Here is a 12,522-nt window from a genome sequence, read left to right on the forward strand (position 1 = left end):
AAAAGCCAGCTTGCCTGTCCCCACCCAGTGGCAGGCTGGTAAATGTTCGGCAACCAAGTCTTGGGGGAAAGGGGGAGGAGGGAAACACGTGACTGGCAGTGTTTGCCAATTCCAGGTGTGTAAGTATTTCCTCGGGTTAATTTCAACCTACCAGAGATGTCACTGACCATGGAACTGGGGGAGATGCGCACCTGAAAAGATGTGCAAAATTTGGCTTGTTTTGTTTGGAGACAGTCTTGCTCTGTCACCCAGGCTAGGCTGCAGTGGCACACCCACAGCTCACTGCAGCCTCGAACTCCTGAGCTCTAGCCGTCCTCTTGCCTCAGCCTCTCAAGTAGCTGGGACTACAGGCATGCAACACTACACCCAACTAATTTTTTGTTGAGATGAGGTTTTACCATGTTGCATAGGCTGGTCTCAAACTCCCGGGCTCAAGCAATCCTCCTGCCTCGGCCTCCCAAAATGCTGGGATTACAGGCATGACACAATGCTCAGCTTGGCTTCTGTTCTTAATTTGAAAAAAAATTTTTTTAGTCTCTGAAAACAAATGAAGTGTGAATTTCAGATTGTTTACCTCTGAAAAAAGAAAAATTGTTTTAAATAGAATTTTTTTTTTTTAAAAGGTACACATCTCTGAATCGTCCTGGATGAATTAAGTCCAGAATGTCATTAGGGAGACCCTGGCGTCAGGGTTTTGAAAATGTTCCCCCGGCGATGCTACTGGAAGCTGAGTTTGAGAAGAATATTTCACATCATCTTTCTCTGACCTAAACACTGGGGCAAAGCCTCTAGGGGCATGGCTCATTCTCAGTTCACTGCAACCTCTGCCTCCCAGGGTTCAAACGATTCTCTTTCCTCAGACTCCCAAGTAGCTGGGATTACAGGTGTGCGCCACCATGCCCAGTTAGTTTTTGTGTTTTTAGTGGAGACAGGGTTTCGCCATGTTGGCCAGGCTTGTCTTAAACTCCTGGCCTCAAGTGATCCTCTCGCCTCAGTCTCCCAAAGTGCTGGGATTACAGGCCTGAGCCACTTGCCCTGCCAACCTGCTGCTTCTTTTCTTTTCTTTTTCTCTTTTTATGTTTTTTTTTGAGTCTTGCTGGAGTGCAGTGGCTCACTGCAGCCTCTGACTCCTGGGTACAAGCGATTCCCCTGCCTCAGCCTCCTGAGTAGCTGTAATTACAGGCGCTCGCCACCGCGCCCAGCTAATTTTTTTTTTTTCGAGATAAGAGTCTCACTCCGTCACCAGACGCCAGGCTGGAGTGCAGTGGCCACCTCGGCTCACTGCAACCTCCGCCTCCCGGGTTCAAGCAATTCTCCTGCCTCAGCTTCCTGAGTAGCTGGGACTACAGGCGCGCGCCACCACGCCCAGCTAATTTTTTTGTATTTTTAGTAGAGACCGGGTTTCACCATATTGTCCAAGATGGGCTCCATCTCCTGACCTCATGATCTGCCCGCCTTGCCTCCCAGAGTGCTGGGATTTCAGGCATGAGCCACTGTGCTCAGCCCAAGTTGCTTCTTTATGAGGCACGACTGAAGGCTTCTGGGGGACGGCTGGGTGCTGGGTCTGTGCTAATGGGCTCATTTTGGCTGTGCGCACCCCAGACATACGGGAGCCAGAACCTGAAGCACGTGGGCGTGATCCTGCAGCGAAGCGCGCTCATCCTGCTCCTCTGCTGCTTCCCCTGCTGGGCGCTCTTTCTCAACACCCAACACATCCTGCTGCTCTTCAGGCAGGACCCAGGCGTGTCCAGGTAAGATGGGACCTGTCGTGGCGGGACTGGGCGTCTGTCCCACAGAAAGTTCATCCCGTCTGGGTGCAGCCAAGGCCAGGGACAAGGCTGCACACCAGAGTGGTGCTAATCTCTCCTTGGCTGACGTCTCCTAGGTCTTAGTACTTTTCACACCTGGCACCCGAGATGTACCCACTCCCCTCCTGGGTGACCTGCATGCTGAGAGTTTTGAATGAAAATAGATTCGTAAGCACCCTCCATGTGGGATGGTAGTTTGTGGCATTTGATCAAAGTTACTATATCTTGACCTTGGTTGATATTAAAATCAGCTGAGTGCTTTCAAACCCACCTGTGCCCTGGTCCCCACCTCCCAGGATTCTTTTTTTTTTTTTTTTTTTAAATGGAGTCTCACTCTGTCTCCTAGGCTGGAGTGCAGTGGTGTGATCTCGGCTCACTGCAACCTCCGCCTCCCGGGTTCAAGCAATTCTCCTGCCTTAGCTTCCCGTGTAGCCGGGGCTACAGGCGCCGGCCACCATGCCCAGCTCATTTTTGTATTTTTAGTAGAGACGGGGTTTCACCATGTTGACCAGGCTGGTCCCGAACTCCTGATCTTGTGATCCATCCACCTTGGCCTCCCAAAGTGCTTGGATTACAGGTGTGAGCCACCGTGCCTGGCCAGGTAAGAGCTTTCAAAGCTCTTATCTAGATCAGCGGCTCTGAACCGAGGAGACATTTGGCAATGTCTGTAGATGTTTCTGGTTATCATAGCTGGCAGTAGGGGGTGCTCCTGGTAGAATCCAGGAGGCTGTGGGACATCTTGCCGAGCTCGGGACAGCACCCCGCAACAGGTGGAAAATTACCTGGTGATGGTGCTGAAATTGAAAAACCCTTCCTAAACATAAAGACACAAAAGAACCAAGAAAGGTTATCTGGGTTTTAAGATGACAAGCTTTATATGTAAATTTTCACATTTACTCCAGCAATTTAATCCCATTAATTTCGAAAGAGCCAAGAATGCAAATGGCGGTTTTAATTATTTTCTTCTGCCTACTTTTCCCTTGAAACCGAGGCCTCCGTCACAGTTTTTGTTTTCTTTTCGTTACTTAGGCTTACTCAGACCTATGTCACGATCTTCATTCCAGCTCTTCCTGTAAGTGCTCAAGGGCTAAGAGGTTCCCTTCTTGGGGTCTGTGGGTGCAAGGCAGCTGCCGTATCTGTGAGCCCAATGTATTGGCTCAGTCTTAGATGATTCTCTTCTGTGGCGTTGGTGCCTTCAAGGAAGCCTGTTTTTGTTTATGCCTGTTAAGGGCAAAACAGATGTTTGTCTCGAAGAACACCAGGATTGAGGCTACTCCAGGAGGCCTGGAGTAGAGCTGGAGAGACTTCCAGAATCATCCATGGAGAAAAATGCAGTTTTATTTTAAACAAGAGCAAAGTTTCACCCATTTCACAACCCCTGAGGGTGTCACTTAGAACCTTTAGACTTTTTCTGGTCTGCTGAGTTTGACCACACAGAACCATAAGCATGGGTTAATGTTTGACACAGCAGTGTATGGTCAATGAACAATGATAGCTAAGTGTTTTTTTCTTTTCTTTTCTTTCTTTCTTTTCTTTTCTTTTTTTTTTTTTTTTGAGACAAAGACTTGCTTTTTCACCAGGCCAGAGTGCAGTGATGTGATCTTGGCTCACTGCAACCTCCACCTCCCAGGTTCAGACGATTCTCCTGCCTCAGCCTCCCGATTCTCCTGCCTCAGCCTCCCGAGTAGCTGGAACTACAGGTGTGTGCCACCACAGCCAGCTAATTTTTTTTTTGTATTTTTAGTAGAGACGGGGTTTCACCATGTTGGCCAGGATGGTCTTGATCTCTTGACCTCATGATCTGCCTGCCTTGGCCTCCCAAAGTACTGGGATTACAGGTGTGAGCCACCATGCCTGGCCTTTTATTTTTTATTTTTTATTTTTTTGGTGTTTTTAAGACAGGATCTCATTCTGTCACCCAGGATGGAGTGTAGTGGTATCATCATAGCTCACTGCAGCCTTGACCTCCTGGGCTGAAGCCATCATCCTGCCTCAGCCCCCTGAGTAGCTGAAACTACAGGCATATGCCACCACACTTGGCTAAGTTTTTAGTTTTTGTAGAGACAAAGTCTTGCTATTTTTTTTTTTCTCAGCCATGTAAGGTTTTGTGTATATATATATATATATTTAAAGATAGGATGTCACTCTGTCACCCAGACTGAAGTGCAGTGGCACAGTCTTCACTCACTACAACCTCTGCCTCCCGGGCTCAAGTGATCCTCCCACCTCAACCTCCTCATTAGCTGGTACTACAGGTGCACACCACCACGCCCAGCTAATTTTTGTATTTTTTTGTAGAGACAGCATTTTACTATGTTTCCCAGGCTGGTCTCTAACTCCTGGGCTTAAGGAATCCGTCTGCCTTGGCCTCCTGAAGTGTTGGGTTGCAGGTGTGAGCCACCACACCTGGCCTAAGAGCCAAGTGTTTGTCATTTAGTTGGAGACTGTAGCTGCATGAGTCTTTGGGGGCTTCCATCATATAATACCACACACTAGGGGGCTTAAACAACAGAACTTTGTTTTCTTTCTTTTCTTTCTTTTTTTTTTTTTGAGACAGAGTCTTGCTCTGTCTCCCAGGCTGGAGTGCAGTGGCATGATCTCAGCTCACTACAATCTCTGCCTCCTGGGTTCAAATGATTCTCCTGCCTCAGCCTCCCGAGTAGCTGGGACTACAGGTGGCGCCACCACGCCCAGCTAAATTTTGTATTTTTAGTAGAGAGGAGATTTCACTATGTAAGCCAGGAGGGTCTTGATCTCTTGACCAGGTGATCCGCCCACCTCGGCCTCCCAAAGTGCTGGGATTACAGGCGTGAGCCACCGTGCCCAGCCAGAACTTTATTTTCTTACAGTTCCGGAAGCTGGAAGTCCAAGGTCAAGGTGCAGCAGGGTTGGTGTCCTCTGTGGCCTCTCTCCTTGGCTGCAGCAGCCCCGCTCTGCAGGCTGTCCCCATGCATTCATCCCCCAGTCCTACTGGATTAGGGCCCCGCCCTAAAACCTAATTTTAATTTAATCTCCCTTTGAAGACCTCCAAATACTCGCATTGGAGACTGTAGGGCTTCAACGTATGGATCTAGGGACACCATTTGCCCTCAGAATTGGCATTGTGCTCGCTCATTTATCCTGAAACCTTGTCAGTGTGACAGTCTTTCATGATTCCACCACATAAGACCAGACTCTATGGAGGTGCCCACCTGGAGTCTGCCCAGGGGCCCCTTTCCATGCCAATGTCCCCAGAAGAGTCCTGGCCATGTACCCAGGGAAACTGCACCCCCTTTTGCCAGATGGAGGGACTATGCTTGGGGCATATTCACCCATAAAGGAGAAGTGGGAAGTCCCCGGGCCATAATCCCCTGGCCTTAGCCCCATCCTGAAATGCCAGTCTCTGTGGCTCCGTGCAGGAGCAGAGGGCAGCCAAGCCTTGGCTGTGGCTCCCAGCTCCCTGCCATGTGACCTCACTGCTGTGTGGCAAGGCCGAAACACTAACATTCATCTCTCTCATTCTCTTGTAGGCAACCTTTCTTTATTTGTTACAAGTTAAATATTTGCTCAACCAGGTAATGCTGAGTGTTCTCTTCCTTTGGGTGGTTAATGGGAGTTTGTACCTTTCTGGGAATGGGGGCCCTGAAGATACTCCGGGACCAGGGGCTCCAGGGTGGAGGGAGTTCACTGTGGGAGCCACTGAAAGGTATTTTCTCAGTGTTGTGCACACAGGACTTGGATGTCGAGAGATTTGTTAAGTGATATCAAGGAAAGAACACGTTATATTTGGCTCTGGAAAACTCATATCCAATTCCCACTTGGAAATATTGTCATTGGCAGGGTGGGATCAGAGCCGCAGTGTTCTTTGGCTCTGCATTTAACCAGTGTCCTGGAAAGAAGGGTGCATGCCTGTTTGCTCCTGGGACAGAGTGCAGGCTGGGGACGCCTCATCGGGCAGTGAGGGAACCCGCTTGTCTACTCTGTTCTGTCTGAATGGCCCCACTCTTCTCAGCGAGGATCTGACAGCTCAAACTCCAGTGACACCTAACGTCAGCCACAACTCTTCCTATGTGACGAAACAGTCGTGGCCAAGGGCCCCAGCGTGTTGCCCTGGCTTGGTAGCAGTAGATTGATGAAGCCAGTATATGTGGGACTCTCCACATTCTTCCAGATAAGTCCAGGTAAACAGGGGTACCTGGCAATAGATCCCGGCCACACTGGTAGGCTCCCCAGGCACATGAAACAGAGGCCAGTGGGGAGGAGGAAGGGAGGAGGTTTCCCACCGTTGCAGCGTTCTTAAAGTTAAGATATTACCCTAGTAAAAAAAACATTTTTAGGCCGGGTGCGGTGTCTCACGCCTGTAATCCCAGCACTTTGGGAGGCTGAGGTAGGCAGATCACGAGGTCAGGAGATCGATACCATCTTGGCCAACATGGTGAAACACTGTCTTTACTAAAAATACAAAAATTAGCTGGGCTTGGTGGTGTGTGCCTGTAGTCTCAGCTATTCGGGGGAGGCTGAGGCAGGAGAATCACTTGAACCCAGGAGGCGAGGTTGCATTGAGCCAAGATCACGCCACTGCACTCCAGCCTGGTGACAGAGCGAGACTCTGTCTCAAAAAAAAATAATAATGGTTTTAAAGTAGATATGGGGTAGTATGTTGTAGATATAAAGTAGCTATGTTGTCCACGCTGGTTTCAAACTCCTGAACTCAAGCAATCTTCCTGCCTCAGTCTCCCAAATTGCTGGGATTATAGGTATGAGCCACTGCACCCAGGCAGGATATTACTCTATCAACAAAACAAGAACATTTGGAATCCCTATTAGTGTTAGAATGACATATCAGAAACAGGTGCAGACTAGAAAGAAGGAAACCTGCGCATCTCCTCCGGCTCTGGGCGGTCTCCTTTTCTTCTAGATGCTTGTCGAAGGCAGGGGATGCCTTCGCAAGGCAGGGCCTCCTCCCAGACTCAGTCCTCCAACAACTGCAATGGCCCTAACCTCAGGGTCTGATGTGGCCTACTGAGGGCAGTGCGTGTGAAAGTCTTCTCTCCGGTTCTCCGAGGCACAGGGAAAGGCCCGAAAGTAGGAGCCACAAGCTGAGCGGGGTTGGGAGCTTGGTTACAGAGGACACGTGGGGTTTCCAAGGTCAGGAAGGAAGGCAGGGCATCCCAGACAGAGGGGCAGCGAGCTTGTTCCTAGGGGCTGGGATGGCAGAGTCTCATTAGGCCACGGCGGTGGTAGGGGACACAGTGAGACGATGGCATCGAGAGGTAGGCTGGCCCTGGGTCAGCATGCGCCGGGCCTTGTGTCCTCTGCTGGGCATTTAGTTCTGGGAAATTAACTAATATTGGCAGAGGAAGAGGTGAGCGTTACAGACATGATCCAAACAAATGGTGGTGAGGGTCTATGATGAAGAAGGACTTTGCCCTGTGGGAGCAGTGGGAGATAGGATGGTGGCTGGGTTCTGTAGAAATGGCAGGGGCTGTCCGGCCCCAGGGTGGAAGGATTTTCTGCCCCAGGCCCTTCCCTAGGAAGACAGGTTGACCATTAGCTGAGCGTAGAACCAAAGAGAAGCAGCTGGGAGTCTGGAGAAAGTGAATGCCCCTGGGAAAGGCAGAGGGTGGGAAGAGAGCCAGATGGTAGCTGCGGGAGGAGGAGAAGGTCACTCCACTGGGCATGGAGACACATGCATGTTGCAGGCTTGACCTCCTCCTCTTGTCCTCCCACAGGCCTGCTCCTCTGCCTTCTCGCATTCCGTGGCAATGGGTGGAATTGTGTGGCCTCGGCCATTTTCACTCCCAGTAACCTGTCCTCCCTGTCACCCTCAACTCCATCTTTCCCTCCCACACCTGGTCAGTCACCTGGTCCTATAGCTTCTGCCTGCTCTTCCCAATCCTCCATGCCACCACCTGAATTCTTTCCTTCCTTCCTTTTTTCCTTCCTTCCTTCCTTCCTTCTTTCCTTCCCTTCTTTCAAGATGGAATCTCACTCGTCACCCAGGCTGGTGTGCAGTGACACGATCTCAGCTCACTGCAACCTCCGCCTCCTGGGTTCAAGCGATTCTCCTGCCTCAGCCCTCCCGAGTATCTGGGACTACAGGTGTGTGCCACCATGCCTGGCTAGTTTTTGTATTTTTAGTAGAGATGGGTTTTCACCACATTGGCCAGGCTGATCTCAACCTCCTGACCTCAGGTGATCCACCTGCTTTGTCCTCCCAAAGTCCTGGGATTACAGGTGTGAGCCACCACGCTCGGCCCTGAATTCATTTCTTGTCGTTTGTCCTCTGTGTCATTTCAGAGGACTTTAACCCGTCTCCATCCACTGCCATCTGCCTGAAGAGTAAATATGATCACTAATTCCCTTGCTAAAAACTAACCAGGGTCTCCCCATAAATATGTGGCCCACACAAGTCCAGGCCCCATCAGCTTGAGACCACCAGAGACAGACCTGCGGGCCAGTGGGTTTGCAGTTGGGTTTACCAACCTGTCACACTGAGAGAGACCAGAGGGGCCGTGGGATGCCTCACCAAAGGAAGAAGAGTTATTTTCAAGGGCTGAAGAAGGGTGAGGTTCAAGTGACATTTAAACGAAACCATGGTTTCATAGGTGCTGAGCAGATCTGTGAGGGAGGGGCCCAGCATAGGTCTGGGCTATGACATGGACCTGGTGCTCCTCCTTCAGAAACCCAAGGTTAGAAGGATCTCGAAGGTGGACAGATGTAGAATACCACATCCAGGAACTCCCATGAAGCTCTGGGCCTGGGTTGGAAATTGAGGCTACTTTTTATATTAAAGTGATACTGAGCCTCCAGGCAAGAGTGGGATGTTTTCTTTTTCCTGATATGATTTCAAACAGCAATGTTTTCTGAACAGTCTTGATTTCAGGGATTTTATTTTATTTTATTTTGAGGTGGAGTGTTGCTCTGTCACCCAGGCTGGAGTGCTGTGGCACAATCTCAGCTCACTGTAAACTCCGCCTCCTGAGTTCAAGCGATTCTCCTGCCTCAGCCTCCCGAGTAGCTGAGATCAGAGCGCCACCACGCCTGGCTAATTTTTTGTATTTTTAGTAGAGATGGGGTTTCACCATGTTATCGAGGATGGTCTCGATTTCCTGGTCTCATGATCCACCTGCCTTGGCCTCCCAAAGTGCTGGGATTACAGGCGTGAGCCACCAGGCCCGGCTGATCTCAGCGATTTTAGAGAACAAAGTTTCTCCATGAGTCAGAAAGCACTTGTCATTCCAATAGGGGAGTAATGTCACTTTGTGGGGATAGCGTGGCCTTGGGAGAAAGGATGCTTCCTCTTCCCTTTGCACTGACTTTGTCCGTCTCTGTTATTCTATCCTGATGCGTGGCAGGACAGAGTTTTACTTCCTTGGTCTGATGTAATTTTATTTTCACGCCTCACCTTACTCTGAGACACCAAATAGTCTGGATGCTTCTCCTGTCGCTGTACTTTTGAGAATTAGATATGTTGGAATCCCTTCCATACTCTAGAGTGAAACTCTGGTTTCTTCAAGATCTTAGGTCAACTTTCTGAATTTCTATTTTGGTCAAGAAAATTTTTGTTTTCTCCTATAGTCCAGTGTCAAAGATGGCTTGTTGACCCTTGGAGGCCCTGCCTGTCCTTGCCCTGTTGGAAACAAGCCATTTCTCCGCTTCCATCCCTGTTATTATACATAGCTTGCCTGTGTCTCTCTGTGGCCAGAACTCCACACTTTATGCCTCAAAGAGACGAGGAAGAGAAAGGGCCTTCCCAGTCCAGCCCCCCTGCTATGCCTGTGACACCTGCTGAGCAGGCCGGCTGGGGCCTGGTGTGTGCTTGGCTGGCAGAAAGGCAGTCCTGTTCTGTGGATCTCAAGGGTGGCATGCGGTGTCCTTGTTCCAGGAAATTGTACTGCCCCAGATCGTAACTGGAGTTGCAGCCAACCTTGTCAATGCCCTCGCCAACTATCTGTTTCTCCATCAGCTGCATCTTGGGGTGATGTGAGTCCAACACACTCTTGGGACAGGGAGAAGGGATGGCTTGCATGTGGTTTTTCCAGGAGGGAGAAGAGTGGGCCCTTCAGCTGGTTCTTGTGTCCATGCGTGGCTTTTTCTTGCGCCACTGTGGAAAGCGCTGTCAGGGATGGAGGGTGATGCTGCTCTGGGAGGAAGACCTCAGGGCCTGCTGAGGACAGCACAGCAAGGGCTGAATCTCCCCACCTCACTGAGTGGGGCAGAGAGAGGCGCAGGAGGGTACCTCCCTCTCACTGGGACTGCTCTTTCCAGAGGCTCCGCACTGGCGAATTTGATTTCCCAGTACACCCTGGCTCTACTCCTCTTTCTCTACATCCTTGGGAAAAAACTGCATCAAGCGACATGGGGAGGTAACGCCTGCCTTTTGTCTTCCAACTGGGACGTGGGTTTTGCCTCGGGTTGAGTTCCGGCTGATGGCCAGATCTACTGGAAATGTGTGTCCCGCCCACAGGCTGGTCGCTCGAGTGCCTGCAGGACTGGGCCTCCTTCCTCCGCCTGGCCGTCCCCAGCATGCTGATGCTGTGCATGGAGTGGTGGGCCTATGAGGTCGGGAGCTTCCTCAGCGGTCCGTATGAGGATGGATGGCGGTGACTGGTGGGAACCCGGGGGCCCTGTCTGAGTGCAAGGCGACAGCTGTCTCTCTTCACCAGGCATCCTCGGCATGGTGGAGCTGGGCGCTCAGTCCATCGTGTATGAACTGGCCATCATTGTGTACATGGTAAGCAGCGGGGGCCAATCGTGGGGAGGTGCCAGGCGTTTCCTTGCTCGGTGTCTGAAAGAGTCGATGGGTGAGCACAGGCATTCGTATGTGAATCATGGGTAAAATGATGGACAAAAGTCCAGTCCCATCCTTGAACATTGGAGGGTACCTCTGCTTTGGCTGGATCTTCCCTGGGAACTGAAGGGGGCTGGACAGAAACTGCACGTGATCTGCTGCTTCTCCCTGTCCTAACGCAGCTCCCAGCCGAATCTTCCCTTAGTTTCCACACTTTTAGAATCTTTTTCAGTTGCCACAACACAAATACCTTGAGGGGCCAGGTGGGTGGCTTAGCAGAGGGATGAGACTGGGTATACGACCATAAATACCACTCTGCCTGTGCCACTGTGTCTGCTCCTGCCTGGTTCTGAAGCCTCTGAAAACACAGTGTGGCCACTCCTAGGTAGATCCCCAAAAGAACTGAAAGCAGGGTCTTAAAGGGACTTTTTTTTTTTTTTTGAGATGGAGTCTTACTCTTGTTGCTCAGGCTGAAGTAAAATGCCATGATCTCAGCTCACTGCAACCTCCGCCTCCCGAGTTCAAGTGTTTCTCCTGCCTCAGCCTCCCGAGTAGCTGGGATTATAGGCGCACGCCACTACATCCTGCTAATTTTGTATTTTTAGTAGAGACAGAGTTTCACCATGTTGGTCAGGCTGGTCTCGAACTCCTGACCTCAGGTGATCTGCCCCCTTGGCCTCCCAAAGTGTTGGGATTGCAGGCATGAGACACCGCACCTGGCTTAAAAGGATGTTTGTTAACTATGTTCACAGGAGCATAACAGGAGACAAAAGGTGGAAGCAACGTATGTGTCCATGGGTGGATGGAGAGAGAAAGAGAGAGAAACAAAATGGGTTCTGTGCATACAGTGGAGTGTGAGTCAGACTTTTTTGATCATAGGGAACACCAGTCATTAGGAAGCTTTCCTTTGACTTTGTTTTCCTGAAAACATCAACTGGAGATTCTGAAGGAATAGTACCATTTTCGAAACATAAAATTAAAAACAGAAAAGGGAGATTGTAATGTGGGGAGAAACTCAACCCAGAAAATGCGCTTGGCATTTTTTGCAGTAGTAACGCTTAGGGTTTTTCCCTCTGATACTGGTTGTGTTTTAAAAGTACAGAGAGTACACATTTCCTGGTTTTTTTTAAAGAATTATTCTCTTGCAGACCTATGGTTGTTTCTGTTTTCCTATCCTTGGCGGAGTTTTTTAACATGGATGTTTTACTTCACTTTTAATATTTTATTGACATTTTATATTTGAGTAAATTCATTAACTGTATCTAAGTCAAAATGCTTAATGGTATATAGAATTCCACTATATGTGGTATACTTTTAAAATCAATTTCCTATGGTTGAAGAGTTTATTTCCGATGTTTCAATATTAACAGCTCTTCAAGGAACATCCTAGGACAAATATCTTTCTTTATAAACTTATCTGATTATTTCTTTAAGATTCATAAAAGTGAAACAAAGGTATGACTTTGTGTCTTTTGCATATGTTTCCATACACTTTCCAATAGGCTTGTAAGAATTTACACTTATATTTCTTCTTAATCAATGGAAAGATGCTGATTTCCTCAGATTCACCAGTTGTTCACGTTTTGCCCCGTTCATTCTGTCTGGTCTATCTACACAATCCATGTCCAGATACAATACCAATACAGTCAGTACAAAGCAATACCAGTTGCTCTGGTGATGTCCTTTATCACTAAGTTTCCCTAATGTCAGGTCTCTTTAGTGTCCTTTAATCTGGAACAGATCTTCATTATTCCTTCATCTTTCCTGACCTTGGCATTTTTGAAGAACATAGGCCATTATCTGTAGAAGTTCACTCTATGTGGTACAGCCAATGTTACCTTATAAATAGATTTAGATTGTCCGTTTTGGGCAAGAAAGCTACAGAAGTGATGCTGTGACCTTCTTAGTGCACCGTATCAGGAGGCACGTGATGTTGATCTG

At 49.2% G+C, this 12,522-nt stretch overlaps 1 protein-coding gene across 4 annotated transcripts in view; it reads left to right on the forward strand.

Annotated features, from left to right (window-relative positions):
* Positions 1-12,522, forward strand: part of SLC47A1 (solute carrier family 47 member 1) — a 41,877-nt gene that overhangs the window by 11,622 nt on the left and 17,733 nt on the right. For all 4 annotated transcript variants that reach the window (XM_012472101.3, XM_012472103.2, XM_012472104.2 and 1 more), the window contains exons 4-10: positions 1,603-1,751; positions 2,838-2,880; positions 5,318-5,362; positions 9,676-9,773; positions 10,059-10,156; positions 10,258-10,371; positions 10,457-10,524. In XM_012472101.3, coding sequence (XP_012327524.2) covers positions 1,603-1,751; positions 2,838-2,880; positions 5,318-5,362; positions 9,676-9,773; positions 10,059-10,156; positions 10,258-10,371; positions 10,457-10,524 — 615 coding nt within the window. The remainder of the gene's footprint in view (positions 1-1,602; positions 1,752-2,837; positions 2,881-5,317; positions 5,363-9,675; positions 9,774-10,058; positions 10,157-10,257; positions 10,372-10,456; positions 10,525-12,522) is intronic.

Source organism: Aotus nancymaae, unplaced genomic scaffold (assembly GCF_030222135.1).
Source record: "Aotus nancymaae isolate 86718 unplaced genomic scaffold, 86718_ANA_hifiasm-v0.15.2.pri h1tg000018l, whole genome shotgun sequence".
Taxonomy (NCBI): Eukaryota; Metazoa; Chordata; class Mammalia; order Primates; family Aotidae; genus Aotus; species Aotus nancymaae.